At 35.8% G+C, this 21,636-nt stretch overlaps 1 protein-coding gene across 5 annotated transcripts in view; it reads left to right on the top strand.

Moving 5' to 3' along the window:
* MLLT10 (MLLT10 histone lysine methyltransferase DOT1L cofactor) overlaps positions 1–21,636 on the top strand; it is a 130,532-nt gene that overhangs the window by 59,571 nt on the left and 49,325 nt on the right. For all 5 annotated transcript variants that reach the window (XM_066316343.1, XM_066316353.1, XM_066316335.1 and 2 more), the window contains 3 exons: positions 4,222–4,317; positions 9,846–10,101; positions 12,142–12,711. In XM_066316343.1, coding sequence (XP_066172440.1) covers positions 4,222–4,317; positions 9,846–10,101; positions 12,142–12,711 — 922 coding nt within the window. The remainder of the gene's footprint in view (positions 1–4,221; positions 4,318–9,845; positions 10,102–12,141; positions 12,712–21,636) is intronic.

Here is a 21,636-nt window from a genome sequence, read left to right as displayed (position 1 = left end):
TCCAAAACTCTTGCACCATAATTGTTTTGTTATCTAGCAACATGTAGCTGTTGGAGTTAAGGTGGGATTACATAATTTTTTAGGTAAGAAACAAAAGCCAAAAACGAGATCCCTGGTGACAAATAAAGCTTTCTGATTAATCATGATGTACGAACTCAAGGCATTTTGTATTGTTATTTAGCTGCACGATAAATCCAGGCTCTTCAAGTTGTTCAGGATGAATATTGTCACAGGTGCTTACCCAATGGCTGCGTGGCAGTTATGCCTTACTTTTCTTACAGTAAGAAAGATTTCAGGAGCTGCCTGAATCTGGTTTGCTCAGTTATCTTACTTGTGAACCAAGATTAAAGTTTCCTTGGTCAATTTTGTTGTTGGACCTTTATTTTTTTAATATATTCTTCCTTGGAATTGTGTCTTCTGCTAAATCTTGGTTTTGAAGAATGTACAGATTACATTTATCAGCTCTGCAAAGGAGTTTGGAGCATCTGAACTCATTCCTAAGTATATAAATGGGATATGTGTGTTCTGCCTGCTGTTAATGCTCCCTTAGCTTTCACTCACTGCCAATATTATTTTCAGTCCTTGTTCAGAGTAATTTCTGTCCTTTATTTTCCTCACAGTAAAGCTTGTAAAATATCAGAATTTGATCCCATTTTTCCTAGAATGAGGGGGTTCCTCTGTGGTTCTGTGGATGAATGTTTATCTTGGTGAGCTGTTGCTATGTTTTTTCTGGAGTTTTTTAGAGCTGTGACTGAATAGAGATCTTACAAAAGTAAAGCATGTGGAGTTGTCCCATGAGGAGCTAACAGTTTCCTGTTTCTCTGGGAGTAGGGGACCTGGCTAGTTTGTGTGGCCTTTGAGACAGACTTGATTAAAAGCTGTCATATTTGTTACATGTTGTGGGAATTCATGTCCCTCTGTTAATCCTGTTCTGAATTCCAAAGTGGATATTTCAGAACTCTTCTTATACTTTTTATGCGTCTTTTTGGTAGAAGAGGGTGCAACTGCAGGAAGTCATTTTGTGAAAGTTACGTCTCTTCAGCAGTCTCAGCAGCTTGTTGTTGAAATTTTTATTCTTACCAGTGTAAAAGCTAAGCATTTTTTTCAGAGATTTTCCTGCAGTGTTCTCCAGTTCTTTGATTTTGTATGCATTTAAAGTCAGTCACATTCAGAAGTAATACTTCTTAACTTTCATTGGGAAGACAAAAAGATGATTAAAAAAAAAAAAAGGAAAGATGGTGAGAGGAGGTATAACCTAAAAGGAGGAGTAAATGCAGAGTTAAGGACAGTAGATGTCTTGTGTATTGTGTATGACGTATTTGTATGCAGAGAGACTTTGGATGGGTTACTCCTGCAGTGGCTTTGAGTGGAAAGCTGTAACCTTGGTAAGCTGCCCTGGCAGACTTTGTCTTGATGGTTTGAATCTGGGAGGGGAATTTGATGTGGTTGCTGATACTTCACTTTAAAAAAATCAAGCTATGCCCCCTTCCTTCCTGCTGTTCTTGTGTCCCTTGTCCTTCTTGACACTTCCTTATGTGTAGGGACTACTTTTGATTTCAGTATGTTACAAAATGTAATTATAAGTCCTAGTAAGTGTTCTAAGTGTTCCTTTGATCAGAATGTTATGGTTTTTGCCTTTTAGATGAAATTACCACTGAAAGTAAAAGAACACTAGAAAGTTGACAGAAAAGATTGTAAAACATGTTGATTTAAAAGTTTTCTTACTGTTTACTGTTATGGTTGTGAAGTTTCATCTTAAAGTGTATTAAAGTCATTGTCCCTTGGCTCCAAAATTATAAATAAAAAATTCTTAAGAATTATTTGAATTATTTGAATAATGAAAGCCAAAGAAACTCAGGCAGTGGTTAGCCATAGCTTCCTTATTGAAGCTTGTCTGGGGTCCAATGAAATTGTTACTCAATTTTTCTAAACACATTGACTGATGATGTTGTGAGTTTGGTAGCTTAGCACTGGTGAAAGTTTCTTGCATCAGCAGAACCAATGGATAATGTGGCAATCTTGGTGTGGATGCTGCTGGTTTTCCTTAATTCCTGCTTGCTTTTCTATTAGTATGCGTACTGCTTTGGGGACTGTTGCATTTAAGATGTTATTGGAAAGACTGCACAGTGTGTTTGAATCCTTCATCTCCATAGTAGTTTTTCTTCTTTCTAATGTGTTTTCCAGGTCTAAAAAGAGACAAACAATCTTCCCTCCAGAAAAACGCTAAAGAAACAAACACAATCTCCCTGATCTAAAGCTCCTTCAACAAGCCTATATTACCTTATGGTGTATGTCATTGGAATTATGACACCTGCTCACTTTATTATGAAGGGAAAAACTCCATGTTTCTGTCCATGTGGCAGGAAAAATACCCCCAAGTTCACTTGAATTTTTAAAAACTCCAAACCTAGAAATCACCATCAACTTTTTAAAGTGTACCTGTCTTTGAGTTTTAAGAAGTTTAAAAGAACTTTATATATTGTATCTAGCAAGTATAGTTTTACATAATAGTTTGGTGATGATAGCTTTTTTTACTTGATTAATGAACTTTCTTAGTTAAACTGTATTTTATTCCAGGCAAAATCAGTTTAGTTAAATGGGTTTGGGCTGGTTAGAGGTGATCTCTAAGTCAGTCACCTGGTATGTACAGTTCACAAAAAAAGATAAAAGTGTCTTGCTTTCAGCTTTGCATCTAGGTTGTCAGTTAATTGATTCTGCTTTACTAGAGAATTTGAGAACCCATTCTCTTAGTCTCTCAGCAGATTCCATGAAATAAGTTTCTGCTGTTTCTTCCATTGTGATAGAAATAGAAAGGTGATACTTGGTCATACCTGAATAGAGTATGTACGTATTGCATCTTGTCCTGGTCCTTGGTGAGAGTGGTTTTGCAGATGCTGTTGAACAAATGATGTTCCTTTGAAAGTCTGGACAATCATTTGGATCGTTTAAAGGTCAGCATGGATAGTTTTTAAGATTCAGAACAATTACTGAGTTTTCATGTGGCTGTTCAGACTTAAACATCTTTTCAAGCTCCTCAACGGCATTTTTAAACTCCCTGTGTCAATCCATATATATACACATTTTTTACTAGCTCTTTGTAGAAGCAGTCTGAACAAATAGCCATACATTGTGCTGTTCTGCAGAGTTTTGTGTTAGTTCACAAAAATTCCACAAATACATGATTAAAGAAATATAATACTTGAGTGTCAGTAGCTTGTAAGTAACTTTCTCTCACAGCTGCAGTTTCTTTGCATCTTTTGATACTGTTTAAGTAAACCATATTACATTGCTGAGGAAAAAATGGCTTGTTGATGATTAGACTCGTAAAATACTGAACTTCTGTGTTCTAAGTTTAATTGTTAGTTTTGTCAGACTGGCTATTTTTGTAAGGGATTTTCCTAAACTATTCAGACAAATACAATTTGAGTCTGATTGTGTAATCCTCCAAAAATTGATTTCTGCCAGTATGAAAGACTTCTGTTATACTGTAAAGGCTCTGGGATAAGAAGTTATTTTCCCTCTGTTGGCACAATTTTGTTCACACTGCCAATGCTTCATTCATGTTTAAAAAATAAAAATTATAAAAAAACCCCAAAAAAAACCCCACTTAATTACATTCTCAGGTCTTTTAGGAAGCACATTTGATTTGTATAGCTGTTGATATTTTATTCAGTTTACTGTGGAAAGTACTTATTTAGTCTGTAAAATGTATGTCCCTTTTTTGGAAATGGAATCTAAATCAGATTTCACATTCTTGTACATGGAGATGTCAGTGGGAAAACCAAGGCTAAAACCTTGTATTAATTTACATTAGTATTCCCCCAAAAATACTATGCAGGTGCAGAGATACGCCTGAAACCTTTGGTGAAAAATGAATCAGTGAAGATCTTTGAAACAGAAGCCATGTCTCTTGTTTTTTATCCAGTTTCTTTTGTTGATTAAGTGATTATTGTAAAGGTGGTTCATACTAACAACAGTGCCTTCATAAATGCTGGTCATAATTGAAGAATTTTAGTTTGTGTACTTTGAAAACAAATATAAATACTTGATTTGCTTTTATAAAATAATGTTATTAAATATTCAAATCATTAATGTGTTTTCCAAATAGCACAGACATTATTGCCATCTCTCTTCAATTTTGGTAACACTTGATGCAATACAGAATGGGTTAAGTTAAAGGTGAAGCTGAACTTAGTTTCTGTTGTCTTTTGCAACTTCTAGAAATATAAAGAGAAAGATAAACACAAGCAAAAATATAAGAAGCAGTCCGAGTCCTCACCATCTTTGGTTCCATCTCTTACTGTAACTACAGAAAAAGTAAGTCAATGTGTTTTTTCTCTTCTTCCGTTTCAGTTACTTATGCCAAAATTTCATGATAATCATTCCACTATATATACAGGAGCTTTGGCTCCTGTAATTTATAATGGCATAAATTCTGTAATTATCAAGCACTCTGGGTATTTTTTCCTGTAATGTAAAATGCTAAAATACTTTTTTCTCCATATGGTTTACCATATGGAGAAAGGCTTAGGGTTTTGTACTTAAATTGTGAGTCAGGTACCAGTGATACTCCAGTAACTTTTACTTAATTGAGATATATTTAATAATTTGAGAAGTTTTAGATTGTCCTTCAAAATTCACTTGTGTATGCTGAGCTGACACTGAACCTGTAAGCATTTAGAACTGGTAGTTATGAAATTGCAGCTCATGCTTTGTATACTTACAATTTGCCTTATTAGCAGGCTGTTCTCTTAGGTTCTCTGAGCTTTCCTTTGTGTTGATGTGTTAGAAAATACCAAATTCCAGCAGCAATATACAGGGTAAAATAATGACAGTTCTCATTGTACTCATCAAGAATCACTTTTGCTATCCACCAATCAAATGAGGCTAATGTTGGCATTACAGAGTGGGCAGTACTATTGAGAAATGGGTTTTCTGATTTCAAAGTTGGAAAAAACGTGTTCCATTCATGTGGGGATGTTTGACATCAGAGTCAGGGACTCATGGTTTGAATTGAATTATGCTTAGTACACAGATCATCATGTTTTAGCAAAGGTGTTCAGGCTTGTGTTTAACTTGTGTGGTTTGGTTGCTGAGGTGTTACATTCAACAAATGTGTGTTTGCATATGGTACACCAAGATCTCATCAGGACAGGGTAAAACGATTCAAATATCAACGTTCTCTGGTCTTTGGAAGTATGCTCTCAAGTAGTGGTATCAATTTCAAGAATAATCTCCAAGAAAGTTGGATTTTTAGTATGCTTCGCACATTTCTTTTTTGTCTGTCGTAAGATTATTAACTTAAGAATTTTTACCTGCTAACATCCCATTATTTGTAGCTCACGCTTCTCTTCAGTCTTGTTTTTTGTTCTGCTGTATTCTCTTTGATGTTGTTGTGTCAAGTGAAACTTAGTGGTTTTCTGAGACTCTCAATAACTCTCTATTTAAAAAAATAGAAGAAAAGATAGAGTCAGTCTTTGCTGGTTTGATTTAAGAGCAATTAAAGATTGCAGTCAGTGGGTGTGACAGTTTCTATTGAAATCAGGTTGTAGAACACTTTGAGTAGTACTGACTGGTCCATATGATTGGTTATTTCATTTTATTAATCTGCCCTAAACATACTCCTTTTGAGTCTGAAACAGCTTGTAAACTTCATAGCCTGTAAGAGAGGCATTGTGGGGACTTGGGTGGAACCTTCTTTAAACTACAATCTTCTTGCACTTTGATTATCTAATCATCATAAGCTTTTACAAAAAAGTGTTATTACTGTATATTTCTGTAAAAGAAAACATATGGAAATACTGATTATCTTCTGCCTATTAGAATATGCTTTTAATGCCAAAGACACAGTTAGATTCTGTTTTTCTGCTAAGCTTATTTTTAATTGTTTTGTCCTCCCTATTCTTTTCCTAGTTACAAGGTTTACTCCTGTGGATAGTCACAAGGATGAGCTAGGGCAAAAACTACAATGAACAGAAAATCTCTAATTCTAGAACTTAAATTATAACTTAATTAAACTAAAACAGAATATTAATTGTGGAATTTGAATATCATCATGCTCTTTTAGTTGTTTTATTTAATCTTTTGCATGTGGGTTTTCTTTACCTAACCTGTTTGCTTCATTTATTGCCTTTTTTAATACTGCTTCAAATCATCAGGAAAATTTGTGTTCAGCTTTTTATTGGTGTTTTTATTAGAAAATTGGTGTTCAGAGGTTCCTAAGTGTGATGATGTTTTCTAATCATATCTATGGCATATATGGAAGTGATTTTTTTCTTGTTGTTGTGGCTAGTTCCTTCAGTTAATTTTTTTTCCTAAATCCTTTTAGCACCATTTCCATGCATTTGCTTTTCTAGGCTATAAACTCATAATGTGTTCCTCAAAACATCAAAATTTTAGTAATGAAACAAACTTTTTTTTTTTCTAAGATGAATATTTGGTTCAGAATATTGTTATTAATGTATTACTTTCATGTGCCCTTTTACACTGAGTTGCTAGAATTGATTTGAACCTGATCCCTGTTTCACAGCAGTCTTTTGTTATATTGAATGCATGACTTTATCATGATATATAATCACTTCTGCTACCATAATGTTCCTGTGGGGGGAACTGAAATTTGAAATGAAGTTTGTATTTCCTTTTTAAAGATGTTAAACCTTTGTAAATCCAGTGGTAATGACCATTTATGCAGGTGATGTCTTAAAGCATGTTTTTATCTGGCTGAGTGATTTCTTTAGGTAGAATTGTGAAAGGCTGCACAATAAACTGAATTTACCTTCTGGTAGTGTAGTTGAATTGGCTGCAGAATTTAAACGGAGGTTCCAGCCCCTGCTATTTCGAGTGGCACTTTTGTAATGTGGCATCCCTGTAATGTCACAGCAAATGTTGTTCAGTCTGAATTAGTTAAGTTTGAAAAAAGTTTGAAATAAGAAATGCCTGACTACTCTTTGATTAATATAGTAGCACTACATTTTTTCACTTTTGGGACCTAGATACAGAATGTTTCAAGAAGAACTACAATAACTTAGGAATTTGAATTCTTTGCTCCCTCTTCTTCTGCCTGCCTTCTTAGTTGGGAAGAGCCGTCAGCCCTGTATTTACTTCTGGTAAAAAAATTCTGTTTCATGTTTTGAGCTTTGGCTCCCTCCAGCAGTGCTGGGAGATGAGGAGTGAGGGTTATGATCAGTTTGTCACTGGTTGCTCCTGCAGCTGTTTAAGAAGAGTTTTCCCCCAGCTCCAGCATCCCTCTCATGGGAGACAGTCCTTCAAAAGCTTTTCCATCCTGAGTCCATCCCATGAGCTACACTTCTCCACAGACTGCTGCAACGTGGATCACTTCTCCACAGGTGCAGTCCTTCAGGCACAGCCTGCCTCCGGTGTGGATCCCCTACAGGGTCACAAGTCCTGTCAGGAAACCTGCTCCAGCAGGATTCCTCTCTCCATAGGTCTCCAGGTCCTGCCAGGAGCCTGCTTCATGGGGTCACAGCCTCCTCACTTGCTGTGGTGTGGGTTTCTTCCATAGGCTGCAGGTCAATCTCTGCATCCCCTTGGATCTCCATGGGCTACAGGGGCAAAGCTGCTTCACCGTGCTCTTCACTGTGGGCTGCAGGGGAATCTCAGTTCTGGTGTCTGGATCACCTCTTCCCTCTCCTTCACTGACCTTGGTGTCTGCAGAGTTGGTTCTCTCACATGTTCTCAGTGTGCTCTTCTCTGGCTGCAGTTACATCTGCCCAATAACCCTTTTTTGTTTTTACTTCTTCAGTATCTTGTCACAGAGGTGTTACCACCATTTGCGATGGGCTCAGCCCTGGCCAGCATTGGGTCAGTCCTGAAGGCAGCTGGAATTGGCTGCATCGAACATGGAGGAAGCCTCTGGCAGCTTCTCACAGAAGCCCTGCATATAGTCCCCCAACAAAACATGGCCATGCAAAAACCCAGTGTTGGTTTTGGGGTTTTTTTGGGGGGGTTGGTTAGTTTTTGCTCAGACTCTGCTCTTAGCATCTGGCATTTTTGTGGGGAATTACTTGTCATGTCCTTCCCCTCTCTGTGCAACGGTACTGCCTTATACATCTGCTTAGGGCTAAAGGCCACTCAAACCTTGGGACATACTGTGTATTCCAAGAGTGATTATTGCACGTTTACCATAAATCCCCACAAGTTTTAAGACTTGCTGCTGATGGATGGTGTAACTCTTGAGGGCGCACAGAGTGATAGATGGAGAGCATAAACGTGACAGTAACTCTCTGTGCTTAGGGTATATTTCATCACATTAGTGCTCCTGATTCTCTGAGTAAGCATGTAGATTTCAGTACACCTTATAGCACCTTCTGAAACTCAAATAGCTGTGGGAGCAAAATTTTCCAAAGCAGATCTGTGTTGTGTATGCATATTCTTCAAAATCTGCCAGGAGTGGGATTCAGGCTTGCAGTCAAACCAATTCACAGCGCAGTGTTTGCAAATTAATGCCTACTTGTCATTGCCTGGCCTGGTATGCAAATAGATTGAAATATTTGCTTTCCTCAAAGCTTGTATATTTAGTTGTCTTCTGTCATTTGCAACTGAAAAGTAAGGTTTATGTAAATGTCTTAGCTATTTTAGTAAAATATGGAAAACTTTGTATAGCTGCTATACAAAGCTATATGTAAAGATGAAGAAACATTCTGTTGTAGGCCTAAATTCAGCAGGCATCCTACTTCGGGCAGGGAAGATGTGTGTATATGCTCAGTTTTAAGAGGCATGTGTTTGTGTGGTCTTTAATGGAGATAACTGTAGATACTATTTTAAATTCTATTCTGTAAAGAACTGAAATAGACAAGCTCGTGTTGAACAGATGAGTAGCTTCTAGGTTTGATCCGTGTTTTTTTAAGAAGCTTTAAACAGCTGTTTTACTAGGTGGCTTGAGTATAAATCACAGTGGTATTTTTTTTCCTGATTTTGCTTTCATTTTCTTTCTTATGCTATTAAAATTCTGTTACCACAACTCCACATTTTTTTCAGTTGTGAGAACAATAATATTCCCTTGTATGGTTTCCTAATATTGTGCATGCAGTTTCCCTGCCCACCTAATTACTTTCTATGAAACCTCTTTTGACTATTGTTCACCAATAGGGATAATTCTGGTAAAATTCAACAGACAAATTCTAACGATGAAATTTTTAAAGGTCCTTTGGAGGGTGTATGAGTGTAGAAAAGACTCAGAAGTCTTGGGGTAGAGGTTGAGGAAGAAATTTGCATTAGGAGCTCAGGAGTGTTTTTGTACGTGTCAGAGAGCGGGTTTGAAGTAAGTGTATCTTGATCAGCTCTCTCATGTGTCTTCTTTACTTGGTGATTCTTAAGGAATTGGATGAATGGGGGATGGTTCACATGCCAGGGAGCCGATTTTGGTTTGTTGAGGCTATAAAATCTTCAAAATCCAAGTTCTTAGGATGAACAGTTCCACTGCTGATGGAGCGACATTTCCAGTTTAACAAAAAAAAGGCATAAAAATTGTATGTTCAGAAAAGCATTAGAAGTTTTTTTTTCTAATTTTTAATTTTTAGCAAAGAGTAACAATATCCTATTTAAGTAGACTATAAAGACGGTACTCATGAGATTTTTCCATTTACCTCAGGTAAGAATTCCAACCAAAGCCATTATTAATTTTTTTCCCACAAAATAATGTTTTATGTACTTCAGTTATTTGCTGAGAAACTTCACAGTTCAGCTGCTGTAATTCCTGCTGTTTCTAGTTACAGTAGTATTTGAACACTTCTGTGTTTGTTTGAAAGAATGAGGTCCTTTAAACAGTTGTTACAGTTTTTTGTGTGACTTGTTTCTTTAATTTCTTCTCTCTTTTAAAATGCCAGACATACACAAGCACTAGCAACAACTCCATGTCAGGCTCCTTGAAGCGGCTGGAAGATACCTCAGCTCGATTTACAAATGCAAATTTCCAGGAAGTTCCTACACATGTTTCAAGTGGAAAAGATTCTTCAGAGGCTAGAGGGTCAGAGAGCAAAGGGAAGAAATCTGCAGGTCACAGCTCAGGTCAGAGGGGAAGAAAGCCTGGTGCTGGAAGAAATCCAGGAACAACTGTGACTGCAGCTAGCCCTTTTCAGCAAGGTACTGATTGTTACGCTGTAACACAACTTCTGCTTTGGCATGAATTAGAAATTTTATGTATGCAGAACTTGAAAAGTAGTTAATCTTTTATCTCCAATACTGAGAATGTTATTTCACTTCAGGGAAAAATCCAACTTTTTTCAGGGTAAAAATGTTTATAGCAATAACATGAAAAAGAAGGTTGTACATTTTTAAAGGGCAGAACTGATGCTTTTTTTTTCAGACTGTTAAAGTATTCTCTTTAGCTGCAAACAGAAGTCTATTTATGTGCCAGAAAGTTAGTCTGGGGTAAACTTAAATATGAATTTGAGTCTAGAGGTCTTAGCTCTTTAAGGGTGTAATACTGATGGTTTTTAGTCAGCGCCCTGGCTAAAGAACAGAACTGGACCAGCTAAGGCCCCTCAATAATTTGCATTGGCCCCTCAATAATTTTTCAAGATGCAGGTGTTTAATCTATACCGTCTTCTTCAGAGTGAAAGACCTTTCTACTTAATTTTTTTTTGTCATTAAAATATATAAACAGAAGATGAGTATGTAAAAAGTATGTAAGGTTTATTTGCCTTAGGTTACACAAAGTCTTTTACTTTTTGAACTTGCTAAAGTCCACTACATGCATTATGAACACTTCTAAAGAGCAAATTTGGTTTGGTTTTGTCATCTTCATCTGAGTTGAAAAAATTATTTAAAAAATTTAAAGTTTTTTTGAAAATCCTTAGTAGTTGAAACATGTTGTTTGGAAGCACAACAAACTAGGCCTTCTGTAAAGTAATTTTTAGTAATTTTCACTGTGGTGTCTAGTAGCTGACTGTCCTTTAGGGTATTTGATGTTGATTTTCCTTTGGATTTATTTATGCAGTAAACACTTGTAAATTTGTCCAGAGCTCTTTCAATATTTCAGTTTTTTTTTTTTTACTTGAAAGAAGAGGAAGGGGTTTTTTTTTGTTGTTTAAATTATCAAAATTTTGAAAATCCCCTTCTGGAATTCTTTATTTACAGAAAAATCCTATTGCAGATCGCAAAATAGATCTTTACTATGTGCATGTATTTTCTTTTGGGCTGCATTAAGTGAAGATGATATGACTTACTTAAAATACAGAACAATGATACTGCATTTTTTTAAATAGCTGTATTTATGTAAATTGTATTTTAAATGGAATTTTAAACAGTGTTTAGTGGAGTACTAATGATAAAAGACTAGTTTTTAAAGGACATGGAGTTTTTTATACCTAATGTCATGTTTAGGAATATTTTCTTGGTGTTGTCATCAGTCTGAATTCTGTGAAACTGTACACACACCTATATAAAATTAGTGAATTTTAGTGCAAGTAGATGTGTGTAGTTCCCAAGACTGCTTCATTTTCTGCCTTGAATGCACTAATAGAGTGATGAAATTACTGCATTTCAAATACTGAAGAAGGGATGTAATACTGTTACATGGAAGATTTTATGATTCTGTGACAGTACTAAAGAAGTCTTAAAATGCCAATTTTATACACTGTTTTTCACTTTCTTGTGCTTTTGAAAAATATGTCTTCTGTGGAACTCCTCCTCAGCCAGGGAGAATTAAGCCAAATTGTGACAAGCCAAACCTTGTCACACCCTTGATTTTAGGTAGAATGGTAAGGAAGATTGCAGGCATAGTGTACATGTGATCATAGCACATTTCTATCAACTTTCTTGTTATATATGTGTATGTTCAAAAAAACCTTCTCCAATTTGTACCAAGTGTTGGGTATGGCTTCAAAACGTGATGGATGTTAAAGTTGCCCAAGCAACAAAGTAATATTGATTTATTCATTTTCACCTTGTTTGTGCCCCAGATGCAAATCTGAATCTCAGACAAGAATGTGAGAATCATATCCAGCAAGGTGAAGATCAGCAGGAGAACCAATGAGTTATTAAAAAAATTCTTTAGCTCTTGATAGAGCTTTTCATGAAAGCCTTTTCACATTAAAGTTTTTTATTCTAAGATTGTAATACTTCCCATCAGTTTTCATCAACTACAGGGAAAAACATAATTGTACTTCTTTCTATTTTTAGGAAGCTTTTTGGGCACTCCTGGGAGCATAAAGTCATCTTCTGGAAGTTCAGTTCAGTCTCCCCAAGATTTTTTGAGTTTTACAGACACAGATCTGCGAAGTGACAGTTTCACGCATTCTCAACAGGCTTCTTCAACCAAAGATGTACATAAAGGAGAGGCTGGGAGCCAAGAGGGAGGAGTCAATTGTTTCACTTCCTTAATTGGTCTCACTTCATCGTCAGCAGCTGTTTCCCAATCTAAAAACTTTGACAGCTCACCTGGAGACATAAGTAATTCAAGCCTTACTTCTACAGCATACAAACGAGCTCAAACTTCTGGTATAGAAGAAGAAACTGTAACAGAGAAGAAACGGAAAGGAAATAAGCAAAGTAAACATGGGCCTGGTCGACCTAAAGGAAATAAAAGTCAAGAAGGTCTTTCCCATCTTTCAGTTTCTTCTGCTTCCCCAACTTCATCTGTGGCATCTGCTGCAGGAAGTGTGACAAGCTCTGGTCTTCAAAAATCTCCAACTTTGCTCAGGAATGGAAGTTTACAAAGTCTTAGTGTTGGTTCATCTCCAGTGGGTTCAGGTAGGTGTTTATTGGATTTGTTTTCTTACCTCAAAATATGTTTTTATTATTTTAGCTATTATTCTGAGTATGCTTTTCAAGAACATAGTATCATTTAAAGTATCAGGAAAAAGGACGGTTGGAAAAGTAAGTTTTGTTCCACGTGTAGGTGCCACTGTGCTGTAGTGGGTTGACCTGTGTATTGACCTAGAGGCTATATAAATGCAGGTTTTGAAGCTGTAGGGGGAAAAGTTGCATGAAAATAGGTTCTTTGAAAATAACCTGTGACAGGTTCAGCTAAAGAAAAGTGATAGGTAGTATGGACTTTATTGTCTGTGTGTTCTGTTATACAGAGAAAACAAAATTGGTACTCAGGTATGTCAGCTTTGCTGAATGTGTCCCTCATTTTCCCAATTTAGCTTAACTGAAATTCAAAATGACTACACGGGGAATGACCAGTTTAAACATGTAAAATTATATTCTGAATCCGGACTCCTGTGCAGCTGGATGACGTTTTCATATTCTGGTGTGCTGTTTAGCAATTGAAATTGGCTGGTTTGTTCTTCCTCTGCTCTAAATGTTATGCGCATCTGGGGCTGTGAGAAGCTTTCTGTTTCCAGTAAACCTGTGTGTGGAATGGCCTGGCAGAATACTCTTATCTACCAAAGGCTTTATTGCTCTGAAGTTTCTTTCAAAGCTTTTGTGATATAAAAATATAACAAATTACCTCACTTCCTCACTTTTGAAACTTCGAAATTTTGTCCTTTTTGTTGTTATAGTGAGGTGTTGCTTTTTTGTTGTTGTTGTTGTTGCTTTTTTGTTTATTTGTTTCTTTCTTTTTCTGTTTTGGAGGAAGTGAGGAATGGAGCTTGAATACTTGCTTTTGGTGAGGGTTTTATGCTTTTTGTATTGTATACTTTCCCTCTATAAGCAAGAGATAATTTTTAAATATACATAGTTCAAGGGAAAAAAAACCCTGTATTTCTTTCAGAACAGGGCAGGTATTTAAAAACTTGATGTCAAAGGCACATGTTTTAAAGCAGTTAGATGCAGGCAAATGATCGTTTTTGTTATGGGTAATAATGGCAATAGCTACAGCTACTGTATTAAAAAACACTTTTCCTGCATTAAAATCAATGGAGAGAAATGGTATATGACAAAACTTCATAGTTCACTATTTATCTTTCTGTTTACAATACAGTTTTAAGAATATGTTCACCTCTTATCTGTTACGAACAGAGAGCATTTAGCAGATTCACATCAGTGTTCTGCTTATTATAGTATGATCTTTGTTATTCTTTTATAATCTCTTTGAGGTGGATTATGTATTGTTGTAGTTGGGGTAGGAGATAGAAATACAAGCTCTTGGTTTGAAGTGAATGACCCTCATTTCCCTTCTTATATTTGTTCTAGAATATTCTGCTCTTGTCAGCTCCTTGAACAGGCTTTTCCCTGTCCAGGTCCATTCTTGCTTCCTTTGTCCTCTTCATTGCATCTCACTCGTCCATCTAGGAAATGGCAGTGATAATGTTAAACTCTTTCTAAATAAATACATGGACGGAAATACCATTTTGGTTTTATTACTTTTATCATGATATTCAGCCTATAGTTTAACATCTGTTGAGTATCCTTAGATTCTTGGTGGCCAGCATTAGACCTGTCCTGATATTTACTGAGGATGCCAAAGAACATGGATATGAATAAATGAACAAACAAAACCAAGAAAACCCAGAGATACAAAAACGAATGGAATGTCTTTGAGCATGAGCTCTAAATTTATCCAGAGACTTCTGCTTGAATCACAGCATATTTTTGTAATGTACTCTTCTTCCTCATCTCCTCCTTGCTTCATCGTAAGCATTTTTTTGGTTTAGCAACTCAGTAACCCAGTTTACAACAATTTTTTATGTTGCAGTGAAGAAGAACATATGAGTATTTCCAGTATTATCAGAAACATGTATTTTCTCAGGTACAATGTGTTTCTCTTTTCAGTGAGCTCACCACATGTCCACAGGGTCTGTCAAGTGAATCTAAACTGTTTGACCCAAGCTCCCAGATAAGATTTTGTGCATGTATGTGTAGTGAGTGAAACCACAGGGTACTGACGTCAGAAAGTTTTAGTTGCCTCTTACTTGAATTACCTTGATACCTCAAGGAAGCTGAATCAGGAATGAGCTAGACCATACTAAACAAAGCTTTTGAGGCACTTTTGCAAGAATCTCCTCCTCTTTTTTTTAGTAGTCTTCATAACAGCAGCTATCTGAAGCCATCGTTCTCTTTCAGTTTTCTTAAGAGTACTTGTTGAGATCCATAATTATGAAAAATATGACTTCACAGATGTATGATAATTGTGTTCATAGTTAATGTTCAAGTGAGATGAAGTGTGAAGGGAAGCTTATTTTAAAAGGTAGTGCAGATTCAGCATGTGCTATTTATACATAATTAAATGTCTTCCCAAAAAGTTTTATTCAGAATAAGTATATTCAGCTAATTTTGTAGAAATATTTTGACATTTCCAGACTTACGCAGTCCACAGGACTTCTCTTTTCCTGCTTAATGAGAACAGAGATGTACCATGAGTGTAGGTATAGTATAAGGACATGTTATTAGAAGCTGTCGCAACACGTACACTCAGGTTGTATTTCAGTTGCCATGCAACAGATCTGATGTGTTCAAGGTTAAACTTAAGTGTGCAATCTTTATGCTATTTATGATTTTTTCTGAAATGTATTTATAACCTGACAAGAAACATTTTATGCATTACTTTAGCATTGTGTTCAAAGGAATAAAATTAACTCTAAAATATGAAATAAAATTTAAATTGGTAGTGTGATATGGAATTTCTGCTGTAAATTAACCTTTTACTAGTGCCGCTTTAAAAGAAACCCCACCAAAGTTCTTTAGATATCAGCTCATTTACAAACCATACTTCTCTTTTTGTTGAGAATCCATAAGCACTGTAAGTTTATTGTCTTAAAAGGCCTAAGTCAGTTATTGGACTAGTTATGTAAAGATTGGTTCACCCCAAATAGGGTTGGTCTTTGGAGTGATTACAGGATCTGAATCTTTTAATAGGGGCAATGTGTGTGTTGATTTCATCTGAACTCAAGAATTTCATAGAGCTTTCAAACTTTCCAAGTCATGCCAGCTGTATTCTCAGGATTAAGTTCATTCTCAGCATACTTCTAGGGAATAATATTTAAAGATTTCTGGTCTAGTATTGTAAAGCATTGAGAGCTTTTGTCCCTTGGCAATAGGAAAAATAATATTTTGTGTGATGTACAGTATCTTCTGACTTCTGTGGAATAATGTAGCAATGTAAAATGGAAAGAATTAAGTGTCAGAAGTTAACTGAAATTTCTGTGTCGTGGTAGATAAAGTTCTTGTGTAGTTGTCTTCCAAGTTCAGCATGGATACTTGCTGCTGGAACTATTGTAGTGCTTCAGGCACTTCTCTGCCTTTCTCAGTTCTCCTCTTGATTTCAAGTGTACAACAAGTTGTATAGTATCAACTTCAGTAGCTAAAGACTTGAGGGGATTATTTGCTTCAATATTTGAATTTTTGTAAAATTTATTTTATGCCCTTAACGTGTTTTGTAAACCCTAAAAAAAGCTATTTTTTTTTCTTTAAGAGGACTGGAAAAGATTAAAGGACCAATTTGGCCTTGAAATGGTTAGCCCATTGTTTCAGCACCCTTACTGTGTCAGTCTTCTGGAATTCCTTTGTCTTGACTGAGGCAAAATTAAAATTTGTCTTCCTACATTTTTATTTCTGCATGATATATATTCTGCCCTTAGCCAGTCTTCAGTATGCTCTGATTGGTAACATTAGATGCTTTTTTGGAATAATGGACTCATCCAAACCCAGTATTGTACCTTATTAAGGCAGTATTTCAGACACTGAGAAACCATGAATGTTTTTTGTCCCTCTGAGTTGATCTTGTGTTGTGCAGTCAAGTTTCAGCTTTATAGACGGGTTTGCTAAATACTTCATATTAGTTCCATGTATTTTGCTTTCCTTTCTCATCTGATTCAAGCAGTGCTGAGACCTTTGTCAATGTTAGACACATCATGCTGTACAAGATCATCGTGCTGTTAAGCTCAATGTTGCACTGATGACATAAGGAAACTCTGAGTTTCAAAGTAGAAAAGTAACTTGAAATTATTCTCATTGAGATACAAAGTCCCTCAGTACTTACCTTAAATCTTCATGATGCTGTGTTTAAAGTTTGACTTAGTAGCTGAATCTACTGGGAAGAAGAGTTTAGGAAAAATTATTCTGAAACAGTTTGTGCTATTATGCTTATCTGCAAAGTGCACCAAAGCAGAAGTCTTGCTGTGTTAAAAAGCCAGTTTGTATTCAGAGGAGATAGAATATAAAGAACAAATTGATACTAATAGATATTAATGGCCTTTTAGGACTAAGCAAATGGTATAGAAAGCACACAAGGCAAAATCAATGTGTGGAAGTTATAATTCTTTATGTTTGAAATTGAACAGAAGTGCTGTTGAGATTGGTGAATGGTGTACAAGATTAAAATCTTAAAATTAATGATTGCTGGTGTAGAAAACATGGAGATGTTCCATCAGGTAACAGGGAAGAAATCACATGAGGTAGTAGCTATGAAAATGAGGATTATCATGAAATGCATCCACGTTCTTAAGGAAAACAGTTGTTATCAGCACCTACAGCCAGAACTATTGACATTTCCTGAGGATGAATTCCTCATACTTCCATGCTTTTAGACTGTCAGTGTTAAATTTCAGTTAGTCTTTAAAACTCATGAAGCTGTAAGAGAGACTGGCAAGTAGTTAATATTATGCGATTAGGATGTGTCTGACAGAAGAAAGGAAGATGTTAAGACATATGAAGGTGTAATGATTAGTGGTGGATATTGAGAGTTATGGAAAATAACTTACTGGACTAATTTTATTTTCTGTTTTTTAATCAGTGGCATAGTAGGTGCCTGCATTTCAGTTGATACAGCATGACATTTTAAATAAAGTCTTTTAATGATGGGAAGTCAGCAAATCCGTGCATTAACTGTAATTAATAGCTAAGTTTCAATTTTATTTTGGTCAGAGAACTATTAAACCAGTGTTTACTTTGTTTTGTTATTTCCCTTTATGCTCAGTTGGTCAGAGCTTGGTGCTCATAACACCAAGGTCGCAGCTTCGGTCCTCAGTTCACCTAAGGTTTGGACTCGGCAGTCTTTGTGGGTCCCTTCCAATTCAGAATAGTCTGTGAAATCTATTGGAAGATTCTGCAATTTTTGAAGAGGTCTGGTTATGAGGACAGGGTAAAATGAATCTCTTGGTCAGCAGTACAAACTAAGAGTTATGTTGGTTGAGCTAAAGGAGAAGATTGTCTTAGAAAGATGGATGTATACTTGCAGGATAAGGATGGCCTTCTGGGGAAAGAAGGGCTGTAGAGAAAAAGGATAAAGGTGATGAATCAGTTGTGTCTGAGTTTCCAGTGCTGAGCTGTGTTTAAAAAAGTTTTAATGCATAAACAGCAAGCTAATGAGAAAGGCAACTCTGCATTCAGAGTGTGTCTGGTCTTTGAATTCTGTGTGTGGTTCTGTGATTTGCTCTGTGTGAAGAAAAGAGCCACGGGAAGGATTCAATGACTGGAAAAAGCACATTATTGGAGAACAGCTATGAAGTGAGTTTATCAGACTGTGGGTATCATATGAGGAACCAAAAACTAGTACAGTGATTCTTAACCTAACAAGAAAGTAAAACATGATCAAGTGAGAGAAAGTAATAGTTAAACAAATCTCAGTTTTGAAAATGTATTTTCTAGAAGATACAGTTTAGTTGAACGTATTTATTTGAATTGCAGGTGCAGGAAGTTCTAGAGCTAAGAAGTCAATGTGCTTGCAAAGATTCTTGTTTGGTCCTTACCTATGAACCTAATTCTGTGCTGTATTATCTCTTTGATTTTTAAAAGAAAATTCAGCATGGTGCATCAGTTTAGCATTTGACATGGTTTGTAACTGGGCAAATAATGCATTTCAAAATGTATTGAATTTTCAGGCAGCATGGATCTGCTAGAACTGGTTCCCAGCATGATATATTCTATGCTTTTATCAGAGATTGAGAAGTCGTCTTTGCTGCTTGCTCTGAGGGTTCAGGGTGGTTTCTAAAACACGTTGTAAAAAAATGCTTGGATGAAATGAATAAGAATTCCTTGGTTTAGAAGGCTGTGGACAAAAAAAATACTGAACAATGAACCTTCTAACAGAGATGTATTTTGAAAACAGTTATGAAAATCTTCTCAATAGTGGTGGAGAACTGAACATTATTACACTTTAGGGGAGAAAAAAGGCTATTGTCATCACTGTGACATTCATTTCAAGAAGGGGTACACAAGTTACATCACAATTAATTGGAATTACTCCATACATGTTGCAGGTGGCAAAGTACTGTATTTATTTATGATGCTAATTTCCTCCTAAAATATGACTATGAACGTGAAAGTTGAGAAGAGACACACAATGAGTGATACTTTTAAAACATGCTTTTCAGAGAGTCTGAAGTTCTTTGCTAGACTGGAATATCTTGAATTTGAGAATATTTCAGAATATTTCTAAAAATGTTTAGAAGCACGATCATAATTATTACAGAAAAAGAATTATTATTCCTGGTCAACTATTTTTTTTTTTTAACATACTGGTAATTGCTATTTTCTGTCCCCCACCCCCTTTTTTTTTTTTTTTTAAAGTTAGTAGAAAAATACAGTATAGTGCTTAATTGGATGGGCTGCTGCAAACAGGAAATGTTCAGCCTGTTCCATCTCCAAGTGTCCAAGCTGTCTGACTCTGCATGGATGCAGTGTTTTGTGCATGAGAGGCAAATCAGCCGCCCTGGGAGTGCTGCAAGGCCAGAAACTCTTGGAACATCGCTTTGAAACAAAACTTGGTTTAAAACCAGGCAAAGTTTTCCTTTCTCAAAAAATTGTAAAGTTTTTGGTTTTGAGTGAAAACAGATGGGAGGGCTTTCCGAAGTGAAGAAAAAAAAAGGCCCAAGAGAAGGGAAGTTCTAACAACTGGGGTAGAGCTTCCATGTCAGGCTGCTATGGCCAGCTAATTTCAGAGATCTTGGCAGCTGTGGAAATTACATGGCCAGTTAATTGTTGCATGAGAATGTGTCTGTCAGGTTAAAATAGAAATTTTGGTTTATATCTTTAAACTAGATTCCCAAATTATGGTGAGTCTGGGCATTAGCTTCTGTTTAAATTTTGAAAGATGTCATTATTTATTTAGTCATTATACTCTGACAGTCAACAGCAAATAGTATGTTTAAATTATGAAATTGTAATACATTTCAGATGCTAAAAAAAACCACAACAAAGCAAAAAAAACACAAACAAACAGCAAAACAGAACAATATGGGAAAGGGAATGTGTATTTTCTTGACTTCTTTTCTTGACTTTTAGGTCTTTCATTTAATAACAAAACAAAGAAAATTTAGGTAGTTGTTGATTTCAGGAGAAAGACGTAGTTTGAAACAGCTTAGCAAAAAGATGTAAATATTTCTAAACTGTTTGAAATACTGTTTTTATTCAAGCTTTGTGAGTCTTATACCCAAATATTAATTTAAATACAAGCAATTCTACAGGTCTAGATCACTGCCCAAACAGAATTAGTTGCAGAATTGGCATCTAAATACAAACTTTTTGAAACATAATAAGAATGTTTATGAATATGCTGACTATTTATTAGTTGTATCTATACTGGCAAAGAAGAAAATGGACTGGGGAGGGCTTAAAGGCTACTTAAGTTTCTGTACTTAGTACTTCCCAAATTTAGCTATAAATTGGTTTTGTTTGGTAAGGGAAGAGAAGTTCATGAGCTTTTTGTAAACTGCTTGCTTTTGTCTTATGTTTGACCCATAAGCCTATGAAGTGTCTTGTATACATTTGGTGTTAAGTGTGATAAAAACTAACTTACTTTAGCCTGGGTAATCTGCATGAATGAGATCTGCCTGACAGCTTGGCTGCTATTGTCTGATAGTGAAGAAAAGAAATTGCCTGCTTTCCAAGTGGCTGATTGTCTTTGCAGATACATGGAGTAAAAGTATGTGGTATTATCATTATTACATTAAAAAAATAAGGGCAGAAGGAGAAGATGTACTGAAACTTCCAGTTTTGTGCTTACGTTATGTTGGTTCTTTAACTCTTGTTATAAAGCTAAGAATTATAATTCTAAATGGAGTGGGGGAATAAGGAGATACTGTGAAGCAATTAAGATTTCTATCCTATCAGATGTCTTTGTTGCAGAACTTGATACTTGCTTTAGAGGTGTATCCCTTAATATTCCTTAATTCTATTGCTGCTTGGAAATAAAGTGAGACACAAGTGTTTGCTTACTTGTAACTGTTTAGTTCCCAGAACACATTTTAAATGGCTTAACTTTAAAAAAAAGGACTTTCAAAATTATGTCAAATTAGGAGGTTTTTTTGTACATATGTATTGTAAAATTAAAATATTCATCTTCTTGAGTGTGAACATTTTTCAGCATCTGGAGTCAATTACTGGAGTATGGCATTCTTTGTAAGTCAAATGTGAGATAGCAATCAGTCTTTTAACTCCATAAAATCTGTTAAAGGTGACATGGGAACATAAAAAAGTGCTTGTGGGGGAGGGTAGAAAAGAGACTTGACTATAAAAGGAGCAGTAGGGTTTTTTTACTCTTCCTTGAAAATTGTACTTTTCAGATCTTACAGACTTTCAAGTCTTACAGAAATCAAATATAGCTGAAAAATAAGTGATGCGTTATGTGTTGATAGTTCTTGAAGGTTTTTGTCCTTCTGAAGACTGTCCAATTCATATGGTAAAATTCTTTTTTTGTTGTTGTTGTCAGTCAGAGGTAACAACACTACAGTCAGGTTTTTAAAATCAGAAGGAAGTGTACTTAGCATTTAAATTTTCCATTTATTTGAC

The sequence above is a fragment of the Sylvia atricapilla genome, chromosome 1, assembly GCF_009819655.1.
Source record: "Sylvia atricapilla isolate bSylAtr1 chromosome 1, bSylAtr1.pri, whole genome shotgun sequence".
NCBI lineage: Eukaryota > Metazoa > Chordata > Aves > Passeriformes > Sylviidae > Sylvia > Sylvia atricapilla.
The sequence above is the reverse complement of the archived record's forward strand: the minus strand, read 5'-3'. Positions and strand labels throughout refer to the sequence as shown.